Here is a 22,903-nt window from a genome sequence, read left to right as displayed (position 1 = left end):
ACATTGGTCACTAGGTATCAGTAATTGGTGAAACAGGTTTAAATGATCTCACAACAATATCATTATAATAATAATAATAATAATAATAATAATAATAATAATAATAATAAAACTCAACTCTGAACCCCCAATGTAAATGAATGTCCTCCACACATCCGGAATACATTTACAGCAACACACATGAGCACAAGTTTTATTTATGTCTTAAATAGCTTATTTTCTCTGATTATATCTACTAGATTGGGTAATACGAATGTAATGGTGACTAAATGCGTGTTATTTCATGTCAAGAGGGCTCTAAAAATGTTTTTAAAAAAACGGATTTAAAAGATCCTAAAAAGGTTTTCTATGTCATAACCAAAAATATTCCATTCGTAAAGAAGAAATCCTACTTCACGTAAATTCATTTATAACAGTCTGGAACCAGTTAACCGCTATAAACGAGGTATTACTACACTGCTAGATTCTACTGTGTATCCCTATGCCTATCCCATGCCTACCAGGATGCTGTAATTGTCTCACAAAAAAGGGTGCATGTTTAGTATCAGCCTGCACCATATTTGCACGCACTGTTTCTCTCCATTTGTGAAGTCTTGTTTTTGAGGATAATTAGAAAATATCGCGTATTAGTGTAGTACTGCTGTGATCTTGCTCTCGCTGTTTTGTTTCTTCAATGATATATATTGATCTAAGAACAAGTTGCAGTTAATTTAATAACAAAGATCATAAATTTTGAACAGTTTTATTACCGCAGTTATTTATCCTCTGATTGATGCATCCATTTGGAAGTCGGCTGATTCATTACCAGAAGAGAACCTTTTCATCCACTGGCTCCACCTCATTTTTCCCTTTTCCCGCTACAGAGAGAGTGTGGCGGGTGCAACAAGCTTTCTTTTCTTTTCGGCAGGCTGCAAGTCAACACACTTAAAAAGGCAGGAGGGTTATTGTTTTCCTCGGCACAAAAAGAGAAAAGCAGCAAGTATTGTATGATAACAATTGGAGTATGAGCAGCACGGGATTCATTTTTTTAAACGTGATTGCTTGTGGGAGTGAAACCGTCGCTTACATCTGAATTTCTCCATCGATGGACTCGTGATGTGAGGTTGAGCTGATTTCATTGTGTAGATCAGCTTTACTCTTACAAAGGTGTCTGGGAATAGATTTCCAACCCGGAGCGGCGTGATCAACAAAGGGTCCTGTCCTCGCTGCTCGGAGTTTTTGCTGGAGGTGTCTCATTCTGCATTGGAGCAGGTTGGGTATCTGTTAATAGAACCAGTTTGGGTGGATCAGCACCAGACATTATGTTAAAGGCATCCACGTGTGAGTCACTCTCTTTGGGACAAAATGACAGCAAGGAGATGAAGCTCCAGAATGAATCCAAACAATCATGGAAAGACATCACAGTGGGTTTCATAATGAGGACCAAAGTCCACGGTTTGAAGTTCATCTTCTCCCCGGACAAAACCAAACTGCAGCGTGTGACATGGATCATGGCCTTCTTTCTTTGCATCGCTCTCCTCCTCACCTGGTCCAGGAACAGAGTCCTCTACCTGATGTCCTACCCCGCCGTCACCAAGATAAACATGGTGTGGGCTCACAACATGTCCTTCCCGGCCGTCACCTTCTGCAATAAGAACGTCTTCCGCACCTCTGGTCTGACCAAGGAGGACCTGTATCACAGTGGCTACTGGATGGACCTCATGTACGCCAACCACACGGTGCTGGAGAGGAGCCTGGCTATCCTAAAGGAGAGCCACAAGCAGGGTCTGCTCAGCCTGCTGGACTTCAACAACTACACCCAGCCTTCCGGTTACCATGTCAACACCACAGAGATGATTGGTCGCCTCGGACACCAGCTGGACGACATGCTGCTAGAGTGCAGGTTTCGCGGTGAGACGTGCACCACCAGGAACTTCAGCACTGTATGTACGAGGAGTATGTGAAGTGTTTGTCAAGCATGGGTATGAATGTTGTTTATGAGGTAGGGCGTCTAGAACACTGGCCAACCTCCTATAAAAATTACCGTAGGGGTGTCCAATGTACGGCCTAGAGGGTATTTATTGGCCCATGGCAATTTCTAGAAATTAAAGCGGCAACAAGTGAAAAATAGAGCAAAAAGGTGCAATAATAGTTGTTGATAATACTATGCTTTGTCACCTATAGCGCAAAACTAACACAAAGTCCATCTATTGATCAGTCCATTTTCTGTACCGCTTGTCCTCACTAGGGTTGAGGTGTGCTGGAGCCTATCCCAGCTGCCTTTTTGGCAAGAGGCGATGTACACCCTCAACTTGTTGCCAGCCAAGCTAACAAAAAGTGTTGTCTTTAAATACATAATAAACAGTTTTGGGTAAGCATACCTTTTTTTTTAACCTCCGGCACGTCACCACTTACCTTTGTACCATTTCAAGCTATTCATTGAACTTGAACAACTTGAATTTCAATAAATAACTGGAAACACTGGGGTGTTCGAAAGACTTTTGACACTTACAGTACTGTAAGTGGATGGCATTTTCAAAAAGCAGCTGGTAAAATTTCTATTGAGTACTTCTGCTCCAATGACGTCATCAAAGCACATTGAAAAGGGTTGAAAGCGCTCGGAAGTGAGATGTAAGCGTAAAGTGTGGCTGATTAATTGCATAGTTTCTTTCTTTGTAACACTATTTGCTTTCTTTGAGTGGATTATAAGCAGTCTGGTATGTTAAAGCAACTATAGGACTGATCTATGAAAGGTTTGCACAAGGGGTGCACGATAATTATCGGGCCATTATGAGGGAATTATGACGTCACACCGATAAATCCGCTAACATTAAAAACAAATGCTCCAATGAGGAGAGATTACCCGTACTGTGCGGGTGAGCCAATAAAGCATTCATTTTTTCTCTTGCCTGTGATGTTAATGGGCTGTCATAACGTCCCCTGAGCTCATTTGCAAACAATCACTTTCTGAGGAAGACATTTCACGTGCTAGTTGTACCAAATGCTCCACGATAAGGGGAAAAAAACCCCAACAAACCTTATCAGCCGCCTGAAACGCCAGCACCGCGGCATTTGAAAAGTGCACAAGGTTTGCCAGAGACCTCCGTGGCGTCACACCGGCTGCTTGGAGCGTGTGCCCAAATACAGTGCAGCTTGCTGGGCCATGCCCGGTGGGCTCCTCCCGCTCTGGACTCCGGTTCTCCTGACCGCTGTAGAGGCACACCTGCTTCTCGGAGCATGTGTCCGTATAGTGCACTTTACTGAGCCACAGCAGGTGGCTCCCGCCGCTCTATACTCAGGTTCTCGTGATAGTACTGATGTGGTAGTAATGTCATGATATTTTATTAGGACAAATCAACAGGTACAGTTGGTCAAATACCAATTTGCTTGAGTTCTTCTGACTTTCAGGTGTGCCCAAACTACAGTTAAATTAAAATTTTTAAAAAAGTAGATTTTAAATAAAGACAGGTGCAAGTTGGCACAGCGTTACACATGGCAGTGGCAGCCATTGTGGCATACAGAGAGAATCTTCCAAGATTAGTGCTCTCTTATTATTGGTGGAGCAGCCAGGACACTCTTCTCTCTGTTTTGTTTGAGATGTTAACTGAAGCAAACATTGCTGAAGGTTTTGCATTGTTTCAAAATTAGGGATGTCAAAGTTAAGGTGTTAATAACGCATTAACTTTTTTTGACGCGCATTTAACGTCCTGTTTGACCCTCGGCCCACACCGTAATTTGAGGGAACGCAGCCGTGGATGTGGAGCCACAAGCGGGCACAAATACTGAGCAGAAAGACAAAGAAAGGGGCATTTTGAATGGTATGTTTAGCTTCAAAGCCCTGGCAGGTGGCTCTCGCTACAATACCAAAGTTATTTGTATTTACTGTCGCTGTGAGTTGAGTTGCCATGGAGTACGTCGACTGCCAGAGAGAAGTGAGAACGTACTGGAGCACTGCCGGTATTTTTTATTGTCATTTATACAGTGGTACCTTGGCATACGAGTGTCCCAACTACGTAGTTCCCTGCAGGCATAGCCAAGGACAGGTATTTTAGGGCTTGTGTCAATGTGACCATGACTGAAGACAAGAATAGATTTAACTAGCATTAGCAGCGCTAGCATCAGCTCCAATGACGTCATCAAAGCATATTGAAAAGGGTTGAAAGCGCAAAACATTCAAATTAAATTTACCTTATTTATTATGTATTGTGTAAAACTATGACTATAACAACATCAGATTAAGAGCACTACATAAATACAGACCCGGTTTGTTTTTCAGAGAGGTGCGCTGCACAAATATACACATTAGCACTCAGGAAGGTAATCAAATCTTACCTTTATGTATTCCCACACAGTATCAGCATTTGGGAGCAAATATGGGGTGAAGGAAAAACAGAAAAAAATAGAGTAAAGTAGGCTATCTGTGCAGCGTGGGAGAAAGTTACATGATGCGCCAAACACTGTCTAACACTGTCGAACTGTCGAGGGACAGGTCGCCGCTTGCATTAAACATGTAAAAACTGTTTTTAAGTGTATATTATTTTTTTAATAAAACAATGGCCCATATTTCCAAATTTAAAATCTATTTACATAAAATGTAAGGTAGTTATTTGCAAATTATTACTTTTTTTTCAGTGTTTTTAAAAAAATTGTTGCACCTGAATGTTTCCCACAGCCCGGTGCTTGGGGATGTGATGTTCTGATGTGATGCGTATGTGAATTGGCTTCTTCACATCAACAAATGTATTGAATCAAATCGTATTGTTTTTAAATTAGATTGTTTTTTAGTCATATCTTAACCCGTGTATCTAGATGCATATCGAATCATTTACCACAAAGACATTTACATCCCTACTTATTATAGATAAAAAACGTCTTTCCATCTGTGATTAATTATGAGTTAACTATGGACAACATGCGATTAATCTTGACTAAATATTTTAATCAATTGACAGCCCTAGTTAAAATGTATGATTATTGATTGCTTCACCAGTCAGTCGATGCTTCAATCAGACTCAACTCAAAATTTATAATCCCACTCTTGAATTTAATCACTCCTCAGGCCGCATTCAAAGTGTACAGTGTAATCAGAAATGACTAAATGTCAACATGTTCTAATTAGTACGCACATTTGTATATTTGTTGAATTGGTGTGAGAGTATTCCACTCAGAAAGGCTGAACTATGCACTACAAGAGGTGAGGCAAGAGCTGGTCACACTTTACTTTTAAGCCTGTTGGATTCAGACACACTTAAGTGGAAATTACACACCAATCCTTAATGAGCGCTGAGCTTTTTTGCCACGCATCTCTCAAGTCTGTGGAATATCTAAAACGAACCCAGTTTGTTTGTTTGTCCACCGAGCTTCAGCTCAGACATATCTTTATTTAATCACAACAAAATAAAATGAAATTCTGGGGAAAACTGTCCTGAGATTGATAGCTGCTGCCACTGAGAGTGCTTTAAATCTTGAGTGATGTATGTAAAAAGCAAGCACTGCTTTCTCAGGAGCATTGATCAGCTGCACCGTGCGATAACATGTTGACATGTAATATAAACCCCTTTCTTCTTCACTATCGTTTTTCAAAATACAGATTTACACACGCTATGGAAAATGCTACACTTTCAACTCGGGATTAGACGGCAACCCTCTCTTGACCACACTGAAAGGAGGCACGGGCAACGGCCTGGAGATCATGCTGGACATACAGCAGGATGAATACCTACCTGTGTGGGGGGAGACAGGTTTGTGCAACTTTTGTTTACATGTGTAAACGTTGTCAGTGTCCCCATTTTTTTACTCTCGAAATCATCAAACACATGTCACAAGTGTAGCTGTCAAACACAACACTATATTACTGTGTATATATATATATATACACACACTGTATACTGTATATACTGTATGTATTTAACCAGGTAAACCTCACTGAGATTAAAAAAAATCCCTTTTCCAAACGTAACCAGGCCAATCAAAGTTTCTGACAAGACATTCTCAACACACTACACAATATTTGCAATCTATAATAGCTGCAGCAATTTAAAACTGTCACTTTGACCAAGCTCATTTGTAATAAAAATGAAGTAAAACTACTCATCTTTTGACGTCACTCAACAGACACACAATAAAGAGGGAATAGGATGGTGTTTACAGAGCAATGCTGTCCCCTAATGATGTTGTATATGTATTGCTGTCATAAAAGTATACAAATAAGGTAAAAAAGCACCATATAATTGAACTAAAATAAAGTAAAACGACCTACCTTTTGGAATATGGAATGATAATGATATATTTATAATATAGTGGTCCCTCTGTTTAGAATTATACGTCAGGGAATCTGGGCTACAACACTGGCATATAAGTATAAAGTGAAGATAACATCGTACAGTAAAACTAAAATAAAGTAAAACGAGTCACCTTTTGACAACACCCAACAAACACACAATTAAGAGGGAACAGGAAGGTGTGATACTGTCCTCAAATTTTATAGGTATCACCGTCATATAACAAAATGTTAATAACCACTGTATAATAAAGCTAAACTAAAATAAAACTACTCACCTTTTGGAATGTAGAATTATGAATAATATAGTCATAATATATTTGTATGAAGTTGGCTCGGCCCAAATACTGTATACCTCAGGGATTCTTGTGGACTGGTCCTAACTATACCCGGGCATAGTTTAAAGTGAAGTTTTCCTCTGTATGATGAAACTAATATCACAATGTAATCGCTGACATTTATTAATTGCATTAAATTCCATTTTGGTGCAGTAGCCCAGATTATATTTTGGCAGAGGTGGATATATTTTAGCCTAGCTCATTTCCTACCAAGAGGTAAACACTGTCCTAGCCTAATTTATACCTGTGTACTAGGTATAAAACAGCCTAAGCTGTAATAACCCTGTACGCCTGTTCTATCATTACACGTTCCCTCTTTGCTAGCACCGGTACCCTTCTGTGGTGGCATCACAATAAAAGAAAGAAAAAGTAAAACACTCCATGAGATGCTCAGTGAGCTGACGTCGCAGAAGATTACGTTGTAGTTGTATTTGACCTTTCCAGGAAATGCTGTTTGATGTTTTAAGTTGTACCCCTTTTGAAGGCTCCACTGTATTTCAACAGGCCTTGTCAGCTCACAGTTAATGTTTCATAAGATTTGCAAGTCAAAAGAACTATCCTCAGACAGAAACAACAACAGTGTATAAATAATGCAATATTCAGTTTATACATTTATTGAACACTCCCTCTAGGCTGCATTCACATACACTCCCTAACTGCATATCATCAATCTAACGTGTGATATTGCCTCCCAGCATGGTGTTACGCAGCACTCAGCATCCCCGCCAATGGAGGCAACGGAGAAATAAAATCCCATCTCCTAAAACATACAAAAAAACATGTTTTCACACACATTTGTGGCGTGCTGTATCCACAGACGAGACCTCCTATGAAGCAGGAATCAAGGTTCAGATCCACAGCCAGGACGAGCCGCCCTTCATTGACCAGCTGGGATTTGGCGTGGCCCCTGGTTTTCAAACTTTTGTGTCATGTCAGCAGCAAATGGTACTTGAGTGTTCCCACAGTCCCTCATAACCGACCGCCTTCATCGCAAAGTTTTGTGTCACAAAATCCTCGCCAGGCAAAGCTTGGAGCACAATCTGTCAGGAAATGTATAGTTAGCGTCCTCTACTCACATCCAGTAATGTGGAAGTGGAGTAGTGCTAAAGGTAATGGTAATAGTTTAGTTTATTTCAAACAAGTTCTATTGAAGTACATCACGTTCACACATTCAGCATGTCCGAAAAGGAGTAGGAAGAAGCAGAGCTTATTTAATCAAACCCCTTGTCTATCAGCAGTTACTGATAGTTGACCAGTTTTCAATTAGGGGAAAAATATGGAGCCATAAGGCTGACATTAAGTTGTGGTATTGAAAATAAATGTGGCATTGTATAATGTTGACTTTAGACATTTAAAAAAACACAATATTTTTGTTAATATTTTTTGCATTATGGCATGCTTTTCAATTCAAATCTTCCATTTATTTTACACTGTCATTGTATTTTTTGTAAGTGTCACAAGTTTTCAGTTTTAACTTGCTGGCAGGGCTTTGACATGGAGGGGGGGGTGGTTGAGGGCAGGGCTTGCAGCATGAGAACACGCTTCCAGATTTCCAGAGAGGAGCGAGTAGAACGGCCTCTGTTGGCTACGGACATTGTGAAGGGCAGCTGTGATTGTTTGCATTGCGTTCATTTAATTATTCTTTTTAAGATGTACGGTAATTTGGAGCAGATTTTTTTTGCCTTTAAAAGTGAAGATGATGAAATAAAACTGAAGCTGAAAACCAGAGAGTTGAAACTGAAAACCTGACACTTGACAGTGTTAAGATTTTCTTAACACTTAACAAGATTGGTGTTGAAAAACATGTCATAATACAAGAAATAATATCCAGAAAAAATATTGTTTTTTAAATGTCTATCGTCAAAATTTCACAATGCCAATACAGTAATCCCTTGTTTATCGTGATGAGTGAATTTCCACAAAGTAGGATTCCTTCTTTATAAACATATTACATATTTTCATAGTTCATAGTTTTCATAGGGAAGATAGAACCTTTTTACAACCTTCTAAATGGTTTTTAACATCATTACAGTCCTCTAGACATGAAATAACACCCCTATAGTTACCTTTACACTCGTATTATATAGTAGATATAATAAGAGAAAATAAGCCACTTAAGACATAAATAAGACTCATGATTGTGTGTGTTACTATAAATATGTTCCCTAGGGGACCTGAACGAAAGGAAGTGACGTCGGGGATTTCAGAGTTTCATCTTTGCGTGGGTAACGGCCAAAAAAGTAGTTTGTGTTTTTGTTATGGATTTTTATTAGGGATTATTGTGCCTGTTGTGAGATCATTCAAACCTGCTATAAAAGCTGATCAAGTCTGGTCCTTGTATGTCTCGCTGAACATTACAGTAACACTACTGACAGTAGTATAATACATGTCATCAACACCCTTAAATGCGTCTATTTGTATTTTAGTTCATTTAGCCATTTTTAGCTTGAAAATGCTTAATTCAGGCAAAATAAATGTAACATTTCCTTCAATATTCACTTTTTTTTTTTTTTTTTACTAATAATAGGCTGCATTGAACCACAAAACAGCAGGCTTTATTAATGAATAGATTTCTGATAGAATGATAGAATGAAGCTGTAAAATTGAAACCAGAATGTCGCAAGGGATGACTGCACGTATTTCAATGTGAATGCAAGGTTTTTTTTTCTATACCAAAACTTAATGTCAGCATTCTGGCTCCATAGGAAAAAAAACGATAAATAATGTGCAATAGTAAAGTTAATAGAGTTTGTAGATAGCTTATTCAGTAAAAACAAAAACAAAAAAGAGTTAAAATGGTCAGAAACATTGTACAGTAAAGAATACATGAAGGCTATATAATAAGTAATACCTTCATTAAACAACAAAAGTAAACAATAAGTATACAGGAGTAAAAAGCGATAGAAACATTAATACAGTATATTGTAGATATACAGTGGTGTGAAAAAGTTTTTGCCTCCTTCCTGATTTCTTATTTTCTTTGCATGTTTGTCACACTTAAATGTTTCGGATCATGAAATATTAGATCATTAAATATTAGTCAATGACAACACAAGTGAACACAAAATTCTTATTAAGGGAGAAAAAAAAATCTAAACCTACATGGACCTTGATGATAAAATAGATAAATAGATAGATATAAGATAAAATATACTGTACAAATAGAGGTCAAGCCAGAAGTGTTTATCTTAGTCCAAGGAACATAGAAGAGTGTCTCTGATACACTTCAGCATATCAGGGGTCAGTTTTAACTTTCTGCTTTAGCAAAGAGGTAGGTTTTGAGTTTACTTTTAAATATAGAGGACCTGGAAGACCTGCTGTGGGGAATATCTGGCCATCTGTTCGTGCTCTCAAGCTGAAACGAACTTGGGTTGGAAAACCCTCCGATGCGGCTGAATCACAACAATTCTGCAAAGACGAGTTGGCCAAAATTCCTCCACAGCGCTGTAAGAGACTCATTGCAGGTTATTGCAAACGCTTGATTGCAGTTCTTGATGCTAAGTGTGGCCCAGCCAGTTATTAGGTTTAGGGAAATCACTGTTTCACACAGGGCCATGTAGGTTTGGATTTTTTTTCTCCCTTAATGATAAAAAGTTTCATTTAAAAACTGCATTTTGTGTTCAGTTGTGTTGTCATTGACTAATATTTAAATTTCTTTGATATTATGAAACATTTAAGTGTGACAAACATGCAAAAAAAAAAAGAAATCAGGAAGGGGACAAACACTTTCTCACACCACTGTAGCTGTACCTTAATACCTTATTGAATAATATATTAATAGAACAGAAATCCAGGGAAGTAGTCAAGAAGACAAAGAAAGAAATGAAAGAACTCTCTGTGGTCAGCAAGACTGGAGGCTCAAAACGTCTTTTCCACAGAAATAAACAATGCAAAGGCTTTTTGAGACACTTTAATGAGCACTCATGAAAGCAGTGTTCCTAAAATAGTCTACTGGCGTCAGCGTGCATCCAAAAGCACACGGCTTGGAGATGTTTGCATCAGACTGACAGACTTTTATGTTGACTGACAAATGATGGTGTTTTATATTGCGTTTGATCTTCCAACTGCTCATTGTAGCTGATTGATGTCGTTGTTCACTCATCCAGTGGCGTTTCACTGCTGAAAAATGGTCCGCCACAAATGACAAAGGCGGTCCGTCAGATGCCGCTCTTTGACTGTACAATTGATTAAGATCAGGTTTATTTGTGTAATGTTCCATCAGCTCATTAAAATGCACACTGTGCTAATCAGTCAATGCGAAGGGAGGACGTCTCAAGCTGTAAATGTTAATAGGATTTTGCTCCTGAAGATAACTCTTTCCAAATCACGACGCATGAAATCCAACCAGCCTTATTTTGTTTAAGCAGAGTAACATGGGATGACTGAGGCAAACACATGGACATCACAAAGACGGGCACATTTCTACAAGTAGCATGTTCTTTACGCTTTTACATCACGTGTGTCATTACTCAGCCATTTGCAGGAATATGAGCACTATTAATCACCCTAAATAGGTTTCCAGCAAGCAGAAACACACATAAAATGACACAGCAGCCCGGTGACAGCATCAGTGACTGCCTAAAAGATGTATTTACACCCTAAAAGATTCATTAAGTTGTCATCAAAGCGCGGCCCGGCAATGAGAGCATCGACATGGCTCCTAATGAAATAACCGATGGACGATGATGAAGCATGCAGCTTCATTTCTTGTCAGGGGAATTTAATTTGTAAAGCTCACGTCACGTTGTCCACCACTGTCATTTATTGGAGAAACTGTCGGAATAATTGCAGTAGATCCTGCTATTCACGGGGGCCATGTTGCGAGGCCATCCATGAATAGCAGATGAACATGAGTAATTGATTCGCCCATAAGAATGACTATTTTTGACACACTGAAACAGCCTGCATTATGCTGCTGCATCGGAGCACCACCGCACACTCACTCCTCCCCCTCCAAACGCTCCTGCAAGCTTGACGTTGACGTTGTCCTCCGATTTCAGATCAACATTTGCAATAAAAAGTGACTGTTGTAATTATTACATTACATTCAGCTCCAAAACCCTGCCAGTCTCTCCAGTTGCCATCGTTCGCTCACGGCGAAGGATGCTAACAAGCTAAATACATAGCACAATCCGGGCTTAAGTCCTAAATATGCCTCACACACTTATTAAATTGTAAAATGTACAGGTACTCACCACTAATGAATGATATATGTATGTAAATTGATCGATAGAATAGATTGATCGGTGTCACGATCTAGCCTTTAGCCTGGTTGTCAGACTAGTGCTACACACACATGCTTGTGTGCGCTCAATCTCACTCTAAAACGGCTAGTGATAGTCATCCCAGTTAGCTGTCGAAGGCGTTTCTCCGAGCCACGGCTACATAATCCACACTGCTTGCCTGTTGTAATTCTAGTAACGATTTACGATCACTTATTAACTTGCGTTCATAAGCAAAAAGAGGGAAGAGGAAGGAGTAAGACAGTTGACTGTAAAAGTGCTTTCACAGCCACACTAAGCACTGTTGTGCTGTACATTTTATGCTTTACTTTTTTTACTGTTTGCGGAAAAACAGCCCATTTTTGAATAAAAAAATAATAATTTAAAACATTATTTTGGGACCAAAAATCTTTGACCAGAAATTTGTATCGTGGCTGAATTGCAAATATGCAGGGATCCACTGAATTAATGTACGACTTCACTAATTAGTATAACCGCTGTGGAATTAATAAAGTACTATACATACATACATACATACATACATACATACATACATAACTACAGAGTACAAATATCTTGGAAGAGCTTTTGTTCATTTAGTAGCATTTTGTACAAAAATGCCCTCCAGCAAATGTTTTTGAACTGGATTTTTTTAAAATAACGATATTTTTGAAAAAATGCCTGAAACCTTTAAAATCTTGGCAAATCTTTTTTTTTCTTAGTCTTCTTCCTAAACTATTAGCAATTAATGGCTGATTGGTTAGTATGTCATAACAGTTTCTCACCATTGGAAATGATGGAAATAGAATTGATCAGTTATGGAGCCAAATTGAAAAGGTAACGGTCTAAAAATAAGTTGCATTGCACTCATATTATTAAAAAGATTCGTACATATTTCGGCACACCTGTCTATAAGCCGCAGGTGTCCACGTTGTAACCTGGCACATTTAGCACACAGATTTTCTAAACTTTTGATTAAATAAACAGAACAGTGCCTACATGGCACAGGCCAGAGGTCAGAAGTCATCGCAGCCGCCGCCTCCTCCTCCCGGGAAGTAAAATCGTTCAAGTCGTCTTCTTCAGTAGCAAAATTGAACAGCCTCATAATTCCTTCGTCACACCCTCGGTCTCTCTCTCTATCTCTTTTGCTGTCACTTTTGTCTCGAGCCATTAGCCATTTAGCTTGAGCTAAAGCTCTTCATCAAGCAATAGTCTATGCGGCCATGTTTTTTAACCAATTGTACTCAAATTTTACACACGTGTTCTCGTCAGTCCCCTAAATGTGTGTACTAAAGTTTGTGGTGATTCATGTGAGTAAGCTTAACTTACGGTTAGGGGTGTAACCATTTGTTTTAATTTGATTCGATTCATATCACGATTAGTGGTTGACGATACTATTCAAGAACGATATTGGTTCATTTAGAACGAAAATTGATTCAGTAACTGCTTTGCCAAAAATGTAACCAGTGTGACTGTGAAATAAATACCTGGATACCTGGACAGTGCAGGTGATGTTTCCTAGATTCCCGTTGTTTTTTATAAGGGAATCAGTTGTAAATTATTAATCATGCTGACATACTTAAGAATAAATGCGTACAAACAGTTGCAATACATAATCGGGATGAACAGAGGGTGGCTTAGCTTGCCATGATTCATTATTTACTTTAAATAGTGCAATCCAAACCTGCACTTTGCACCCTAAGGTGAGGGACATTATGCAACTTCCTCAGCAAATGAATGTGGTATGGTATCTTCAATTAGGTGTTGAAACTTTCTCTCCTGTACGGGCCGATGGAAGCGGTGCTTTTTTGTGCTGATAATCTTCCTGATCAGAGCAGCCATTTGAAAGAACGGTGCAGCAACTAGCAAGTAATGTGGCCTCCTTGTACTGTCGGTCGGGATGGGTCCAGAGACAATGAACAGGATACCGTGGTGTGGTGGGTTTATGATAATAATTTTTGATAATGATGAGAGCAAACAGATACTTTGCATGTGAAGTGATGGCAGATGGCATGCAATAGTGTAAGGAGACGTGGTCATGCAAAAGAAGAATGCAGTACATAAGAAACGCAAGTGTAAATGTGACAAAACTAATAAACAATCAACAAAAATGACGGCTTCCCAGCCTTTCCTCTCTTCTCCTTCCTCCCCGGCACAAGCAAGTGCGTGCCATTTATTGCTTCCACGCATGGAAGTGTATGTTTTGACCTGGACACGCCGCGCTGGATGATGACGTCACTAAGCGTCACTGCTACCTGACCGTAAACTACCAGGCGTACAAAACCTCCTTACTTTGCATATTGTCCCCATAAATGTCACTGAAAAGGAGCTTCAAATAAAGACATATGAGTTAAATATGAATACTGAATGAAGTGAATTAACAGACCAAAAGAAGATACAAATCAACTGTATTCCACAGATCCATTACAACTCCCATGATCACCACATACCCGGAAGACGATGACGTCACAGACACAGACTGAATGTCTTATCGTTTTTATCATTAAAAGTGCTAAAAAACACACACACACATCCATATAAAGCCTGCCGTCCTTAAATCCAATGCTTTATTTCCCAGTATTGATTTTAAACGATGTTAGATTGATATACAGTATGCCATCCAGAATGAACAACATGCTAAACACAGATCGATGTAGCTGAATCGTAGGAATATAAATCCATGCATCGATGTAGTGAATGAATCGTTACACCCCTACTTACCGTGAATGTTTTGTAGAGCGCAATGAGCTGTGTGAGAAATTTCAAGTCCGTCTGACTCATGGTGTTGACCACCACATAATACCACAGGCTTAGAGTAGGAGTGCGTGTTTTTGACAAATGTTCACCTTTTGCGTGCAGAGGTTCAGGGGTAGAAGAGTTGGCTTACACAACAAAGTCCTTCATTATTCAAAATATTGTCAATTAGAATCACCCAGTGTGTACAGTATCTCTCAAGGTACGATGCAGGTTGAGCAGAATAAAATGGCTGAATGACCTAACAGTACGGGATGCTGTTTTGTTGTTTGAGTGAAATAACATGATGGCTCACCATCCAGAGGCCTTTTTTCCGTCTGTTGCCTTCCTCTTGACCATTTTTGTGTTAATGATGTCGTCCAGATGAGACGTCCTATGAGGCCGGCATAAAGGTACAACTTCATGCTCAGTCAGAGCCTCCTTTTCTCCACGAGCTGGGCTTCGGGGTGGCCCCGGGCTTCCAAACCTTTGTTTCCACCCAAGAGCAGAGGGTAGCGTATATGTTTGTCTGGGCTTGCTGCATGCCACAGTAGCTTGACGCTCATCATCAAATCTCATCCTTTAGTACCCTCTGGGGAGTGAAGTCATCATGTGGTTGTGGCAACCGTCTTCTCTGGTCATACCTGTGTCCCGTTTAATTAATGGACATTTGTGAAGAACATTTCAACTTCAGCCAAGCTGGCGTTACATTTGTTATGTTTTTATGTGTCTTAGATTTGGTCCGCTACCCTGCCCCCTTAAATGTCTTCTGGAGGCACTGGGCCATGCCTATTATTTTGCTTTTATTGCCCATGATGATTCTGGAATCAGTTCATAGTCTTGTATTGTATTGATTCTACAGCATGTGGTTTGGTGGCTTGTGTATGTAGAGTAGCTATCTTGCTAAGAACTGGTGATTGGTAATGAATCCAACACTACACAGTAGTTAACGCCAATACGCTCAAGTAGCCAAGTAAATATGGTCTGCATCAAAGATTATTTTGCAGATCTTTTGTGAGACAAAATGGAATGTAAAAATTTCTCCTTAAACATCAGATCCTTATTTGCGTCTCACAGGTTGACTAATTCTGTATTGACCCGAATGTAAGATGCTATTTTTCCCTGACAAAAATGTCTGAAAAAGACAGGTCGTCTTACTTGTATATAGCCAACTGATAGACGGCGGGCCTAATCTGGCCCATGAATGACTTCAGAACAACCGGTGAGTTTAGTTCAAAACTTGGGTGCAAATAGCATTTTTGCAGTCAGGTCCTTAAAAAATCAGCAGAGCACTCCGGTCATATAGAGGATCTTTGACGAGTGGAAACATATTGCTTGAACTTTAATTTCTGACGATGGTTTTATCTCTGACGATATTATCCATTTAGTGAGGTACACAATAGCAGTGTCTTGCGTTGACAGTAAAATCATGGCCCAAAATTTTGTACAAAATAAGAACACTAGTGAACGGTGAATTTTGCCAAGTCCTTAGCGTTCTGAAAATGTGGGCCCCAGAACAATTTAGCTGAATGGCCCTGGTCCGCAGATTTATACACGTGAACCAAAAGGTGGCGCCAAACGTTTTCTCTCCAAGTGAGACTGTGTTTTTCTTCCTGTCGCTCACACATGCTGATTTTTAGGATAATGGCAAACAATTGTTGACCAGCTAAGAAATATTTTTTATTGTAATTTACCATTTCTTTTCATTGATATTGAAAACCTGATTTAACAGAAGATTACATTGTTACAATCTTTGACTTGGTCTTAAAAAAGAGGAGTCGTCTTATATTCGGGTCAGTGGAAGGAATTGCTTGTCTGATGCCCAAAATGTACAAATCTAATCTAACCCAGCAAGATAACACAATTAGACACATTGATTTCCATATTAGGAGTAGAATGTTGGGCTTTTTATGACGCCTGTTACCACTCATAAAAAAGTGTAACCTACCTGTCCAGTGTTCGGTCTTCTTTCCCAGAATTGGTTCTATTCAAATTTGTTTCCTGATTGTGGTGTCCAGTCTGATTAGTCTTAGTCTCTATTCCCATGGTACTCTGCTTCCTCCTACCCCGGGTCTAGACCTGCATCCCTAATTTTTTTGCATGATGTCTGCTTGCTGCTACACATGATCAATAATGTCAGCGTTCTATTTTGTCTGTTTGTTTGTTTTCTTTGTTTTTGGAAACGTGTGTTGGGTTTTGAACGCCTGTTACCTCCTGCACTGGACTTGAATTGTGTTGCTTGTTGTAATCCATTCAACTGATATACAGAGTGCTAACCTACGCTTTGTTGCTTTTTCAGCTTCAGTACCTCCCTCCGCCTTGGGGAGACTGCAAGTCTACTCCCATCGACTCTGAGTACTTCTCCACATACAGCATTACGGCTTGCCGCATTGACTGTGAAACCCGCTACCTGCTGGAGAACTGCAACTGCAGAATGGTTCACATGCCTGGTAGGAAGTATTGTGGTGTCCTTGTGCCTCTGTATACTTTGCTGGTTCATGCATAATAGCTCCGTTATTTCTGACAGGGACCTCAACTGTGTGCACACCTGAGCAGTACAAAGACTGTGCTGACCCAGCCTTGGGTGAGTACACATTGCATCATATCAGCTTACTGCTATAACAGATTGCAGCAACTTAGAATGACTTAAGCCTCAAACAAGCCTCAAGCTGAAACATCATGAAGCATTACATCAGGAACATAATGGATATTTCCTCATATAGTGGCTGGTTTATCTACTCAATTGCAGACGTGTTTATTTAAAGCAAGGCATGTATTTGAGATTTGGCCTTCATTTGTTGAAAGGGTAGAGTTCTTCCTTCATTGTCCGACAGAGAATTGTTACCAGCATCTATTACAGCATAGGCTATTTGAGGTGAAATGTCTATTTGTTTAGGTTGACAACAGCAACAAATAAGTGACAAATAACACAGTGGTGTGAAAAGGTGTTTTCCTCCTTCCTGATTTCTTTTTTTTTTTTTGCACGTTTGTCACAATGTTTCAGATCAAACAAATTTAAATTTTAGTCGATGACAAAACAACTGAACACAAAATGCAGTTTTTAAATGTTTTTTATTATAAAGAAACCAAACCTACATGGCCCTTTGTGAAAATATGATTGACCCCCCCCCCCCCCCCCCCCCCCCCCCACACACACACACACACACACACACACACACAACAAGGGGCATTACAGTATTGACCAGTGCACATTGTCTCACACCAGGAAATAAACGGTGTCACTGTCTGCAACAAGCTCCAAAGAAGAAGGCTTTTTTTATGTGGAACAACTGACAGTTTGTGTGGATCTTGTGAATGATTGTGACTGAGCTAGGACTCAGTAATTAAAGTCTACACACGACGGCTTCATTGATTGAAAAACAAAACTTTTTCGTGCATGAAGCTTCTGCTTGAGTCGGCATTTTGGCCGCTATATGCGGTCAGATATTGACCAAGGGATACAAAATGGGTGGCCGCTGGCCGCGTCAGACAGGTGACCGCTATACACAGGGTCTATAACATGCACATTTTCTGCGGGGGATTTTTCAGTGGCCGCTATAGGCAGGTGGCCGTTCTATACAGGTGGCCGCTAAGACTGGTTTGACTGTATTTAATTCAGCAACAGCATTGATTAATTGAGGCACGGCATCTTTTAGAGTGCAGGCCACTCTGAGGCGTTTATTTGTTTCCGTCGACAGCAGCAATGAATAATTGAGGCATGGCATCTGTGAAAGTGCAGGCCATTATTTGAGGTAAGCCATTCATTTAAGTTGACAACAGCCGCAACAGGACGCGATTTGAGGTGAGGTGTGTATTCGTGGGCGACAGCAGTAATTCATTGGACACGGCATCTATTACAGCACAAGCCAATATTTGAGGTGAGGTGTTTCTTCATTGATGACAGCAGCGATGGATTGAGTCACGGCATCTATTACAGGAGAGGCCACTATTTGGGGAAATAAGCCCAGAACACCTTTCCCTTTGTGTCTTAGCTTCAGGCGTTATTTGCGTTCATGGAAAGTGAACGATGGCAGCAATTTCTCATTGATGTGAAATGTTTTTAGCCCAGGGCCTGTGCATGCAGGTGTGTTTCTTGGCAGTGATCACAACATGTTTGATGGACTTTGATCATCCACAGACTTTTTGGTAGAGAAAGACAACGATTACTGTGTGTGTCAGACCCCCTGCAACATGACTCGGTATGGCAAGGAGCTGTCCATGGTTAAGATCCCCAGTAAGGCATCTGCTAAATATCTGGCTAAGAAATTCAACAAAACTGAGCAATATATTGGGTGAGTATGATTTAGATTGAGTCCGTTTGGTAGTCACTCAGATGCAATAGATTGCTTTTTCTTCTACTGTGCATGCATGACCTGAGTCTCCATCGTTCACCTTCAATGTAACAATCATGAAAGATACTGTAGTGTGACATCATGGAACATATCTGATGAAAGGACTAAAAATGTGGCGGCTGTGCTCTTGTCTTGACTCCCACCCTCCCCCAGAGAAAACATATTGGTTTTGGACATCTTCTTCGAAGCTCTGAATTATGAGAAGATCGAGCAGAAGAAAGCCTATGAAATAGCTGGGCTTCTCGGTAAGATCCTCCACCGGTTCTGCTCGTTTCATGTTTGCGCTTTGAGGTTTTCCCTCTTTGAACCCGCTGCAGTCGCAGCTGAGACACATTTTCATAATCGGATGCTCTTGCAAGGGCGGTCAGGATAGCTTTGATGAAACAAGTTACAGCAGGATGGACACTTTTGACAACTCTGCTCACATGATTCTCGACAGTCATGCTGTATTAGAAGTGACAGTTCATGGAGTGATTTCATGCTTCATTGTTGAACCTGTCCATATCCATTCATGTCTCTTCTTCTAGGTGACATTGGAGGTCAGATGGGGCTGTTTATAGGAGCCAGTGTGTTAACAATACTGGAGATATTCGACTACCTATATGAGGTAAAGTTTAATAATCAATGTCAATGTCTGTTGCTAAGTTCCAACAGTGCCCCTGCAAAGCCGTCCATGTTTTTTTTAACCAGTTTTGCTCAAATTTGACACACATCAATCATGTCAGTCCTCTAAGAGTGTGTACTAAATTTCATGTTGATTCGCCTAAAAACTAGTGATGGAAATTTCGGCTCTTCTCAGAGAGTTGGTTGTTTTGGCTCGGCTCTCTAAAAAGAGCCGGCTCTTTCGGCTCCCAAGTGGCTGCTAGGTTTTTTTTGTTGTTGTCTTAATTTATTAGCAAATGATGTGTATTGTGTAAAATGAATTACTCATATAAAAAAAAACACATGATATGAAATGTTTATTATTTAAATGGATTCATTTAAACCTCAATGAGCAGCTAAAAAAATAAATTCTAATGTTATGTTATAAATAAAATACAAAAACACCCATCCCAATAGACAAATTAAGTCAAAATAGGTCAAATCTCTTCATGCTAATTTCTCACGAACGAATCGGCTCTAAGAGCACCACAGCGTTTGTTTGACCCCGCCCCTCCCCCTTCTCAGTGTGAACACAGAGACACCGTCACACATCTTGACCAATGACATTTGCTTTTAACAGAAAAAAAGACAAGGAAAAAACTAATTGGCAACCCAACCCAACGACGCGAGCATAGAGACGATTCGCTCGCAATCGGCACATCACTACTAAACACCGTAAAGTGACAGTGGGTGTTTTGTAGAGCGCATTTGAAGTCAGTCTGACTTACGGGGTTTATTAACAGCGCTACCATGTGCTATATTTGACCAAAAAATAATAGCACGGGGAGTAGGGGTGTATGTTTTGGCTAATTTTCACCCTTTTGTGAGCAGTGATTCATAAAGTGTTAGCTGGTCATGTGAACAAACATGACTGTATGGTTTCCAGTGCCATCTTGACTTTTTCAGACAGTGAAAGTGGTTCAATTACAAAAACTGTTCTAAAAAGCCATAAAACCATTTAAAACAGTCATATTTGTTATTTATGAACCCACTAGTAGCCTTTCATCACCCATGTAATAACAAGCATCTGTTCAATTAGTGCATGAGGAAAAGGTTCCCCACCCCTGATCTAAAGCTTAGCCAGCTTTTCAAAGTAAAGTGATTGTATAAGTCAAGTGAAAAGTGGGCACAATTTGTCAATAAACGTGCACACGAACAGCTTCTTTTCGTCACCTATAATGTTGCCCTCTGCTGGCCATTAGAAATAATGCAGGTTTAGAGGCTGACGTCCAACTAAAGTACACGATTTGTATTACAAGAAGCAAAAAAAATAAAACAATCTTGGAAAACGCCTCAAAAACTACTCCTAGATGGAGCCCGTGTACCACTTGTGGTGCTTGTAGCACAGTTTGGGAATCGATATCAAATTCACTGACACACCTGTATCACAAGTGGTAAATCCCATGTCTTTCTTTTTTGAATGTTTGATGCTTATCTGCTTTTTCTACCTTTTTTAGGTGTTCAAGGACAAAGTTTTGGGCTACTGCATTCGCAAAAAGCGACCACAGCGCTGCCAGAGTGACAACCTGGTAATATTTGTTATTATTGAAAGAACACTGAAATCATATAGAATATTATGGCGTATTATAAGAACTGTATTTAAGAAGATGGGCTTTACTCTACTGGTCTAAAATAGAAAGTACCTGGTAAGAAAAATATATCTTTTTTTTTCTTGCTTAGATTTCAGTTTTTGCAGTGGAATATTAGTGACGCAGCGACCACAGTTAAGTGGTTGTTACATATTTAATGCTAATTATTGTTAATATACTGTACGTGAAATTAAACCCTGCTTTTTTAATATGAAACAGTTTCAATTCCAATTCACTGCAGGAAGCACTGCTGTTGATTTGATGCTTGGACCCTCATAGGAGCACCATACACACATAAGTATATTTTACATGGCTGCAAAGAAAACGTGCCAAAATACAACATTCAGTAATAAGCTCATTTTAGTGATATGGCAAGGGAATTTTTGCAGATCTTTTCTATATGAACTAATTGAAGATATTTCCTATTACTGTACCTATTTTTTTTTTTTTTCGTCCCTTATCTGTTGCTTTCCGTCAAGTAACAATACAAACAGCAGAAAACCTTACCTGGCATTGAATCAGTGTTTGCGTGATGGCTTGCTGTGCCTTCAAAAGCACCGTGCCGTGCTGACGAGCAGCTTGCATTGTGTTCTATTTATTGCATTGTGTACCATCCATGTCATCACCTTCTCATTTCCCCCAAACCCTCTCCATGTGTCCCATCTCAAGCCACATTAGTTAAGTTGAGCCGTTTCTTGCTCATTTCGAGTTTAAGTTTGACTTCCGTCCTCTTCCGCAACAGCAGTAAATGTCTTCTCGCGTCCCCTGCTTGGAAAATAAAAAAGTGCTCCTTGATTTAATGAGGCCGAGCCAACGTCCCCTCACCAGAGGCTTAGGCAGCATTTGCATTGTGGTGTTTTTCTTCTTTTCATCTCAGTCACTCTCACCCATCTTTCTTTTCACGGTGTCTATTCCAGGAGTTTCCAGAGACCCCAAGCAGCCCTGGTGTCACGCCTAATCATGCCCCCAGGTAGCACACCCCATTACTAATAGACGCTCCCTCCCGCGCTGTCGCTCTGTCATACGTGTCATTAAGACCATCTCATACCTCATCTTCATCGCCATTATACTTACACCCACCACCCCACACCCCATCTGGGTTTTGCTACTTAAAAAAAGTGCATTTTCTTTCCAAAAGCAGAAATTTAAAATTGCTGTATTTCACCAATTCAATCTTATTTGTTGTTATTATTATTCTTATTGCTAACTACTGTTTTTCTTGCCAAAGAAATACACAAACAACCCACCAGTGGTGGTGTGTAATATCATAACAAGATCAATCTGCAATCAAAAAAAGATGTTATTATGTGATTATATGAACCTTAGCTATTTAACTAGTGTGCCGCATGTTGGCCTCATGTTGGCCTGCCTCTCACCCAAAGCCAGCTGGGATAGGCTCCAGCGTACCCCCACAACCCAAGTGAAGACAAGTGGCATAGAAAATGGATGGATGTACTTGTATTATTAGCAGTAGTAGTAATAATTAAAAAATTACATTAGATTATTTTATTAATTATAAATCAGAATGAAACATCAGTATATTCAATATGTTCAGTCATAGAAGATATTTTTCAAAAAATATTGAAGCATCAAAACATTTGTATGCTAAAATGCTAATCTATTGATTATTGATGTATCTTTGCAGCTGGGTAAATAGAAATTGAGTCTATAGACAGACAAAGCTACTTTTTTTCTATACTTCTAAAATGATTTCAACTTTTATGGGGCAGAAAAGTACAAATCCATCTTATTGTGATGCCCTGCTGTC

At 39.7% G+C, this 22,903-nt stretch overlaps 1 protein-coding gene across 6 annotated transcripts in view; it reads left to right on the top strand.

Annotated features, from left to right (window-relative positions):
- Positions 1–22,903, top strand: part of asic1c (acid-sensing (proton-gated) ion channel 1c) — a 109,632-nt gene that overhangs the window by 79,023 nt on the left and 7,706 nt on the right. For 2 of the 6 annotated variants that reach the window (XM_054769065.1, XM_054769063.1), the window contains exons 1-10: positions 744–1,922; positions 5,570–5,720; positions 7,415–7,542; positions 16,852–17,002; positions 17,080–17,136; positions 18,691–18,844; positions 19,058–19,149; positions 19,432–19,511; positions 21,004–21,075; positions 22,053–22,105. In XM_054769065.1, the coding sequence (XP_054625040.1) occupies positions 1,302–1,922; positions 5,570–5,720; positions 7,415–7,542; positions 16,852–17,002; positions 17,080–17,136; positions 18,691–18,844; positions 19,058–19,149; positions 19,432–19,511; positions 21,004–21,075; positions 22,053–22,105 (1,559 nt within the window). In that variant the 5' untranslated portion in view covers positions 744–1,301. Of the gene's footprint in view, positions 1–692; positions 1,923–5,569; positions 5,721–7,414; positions 7,543–16,851; positions 17,003–17,079; positions 17,137–18,690; positions 18,845–19,057; positions 19,150–19,431; positions 19,512–21,003; positions 21,076–22,052; positions 22,106–22,903 lie in introns of those variants that run through there. The other 4 variants (XM_054769067.1, XM_054769066.1, XM_054769064.1 and 1 more) reach the window with 4 other exon arrangements.

This window comes from Dunckerocampus dactyliophorus, chromosome 2 (genome assembly GCF_027744805.1).
Source record: "Dunckerocampus dactyliophorus isolate RoL2022-P2 chromosome 2, RoL_Ddac_1.1, whole genome shotgun sequence".
Classification (NCBI taxonomy): Eukaryota; Metazoa; Chordata; class Actinopteri; order Syngnathiformes; family Syngnathidae; genus Dunckerocampus; species Dunckerocampus dactyliophorus.
This window is presented reverse-complemented; position numbering and strand designations above follow the sequence as displayed.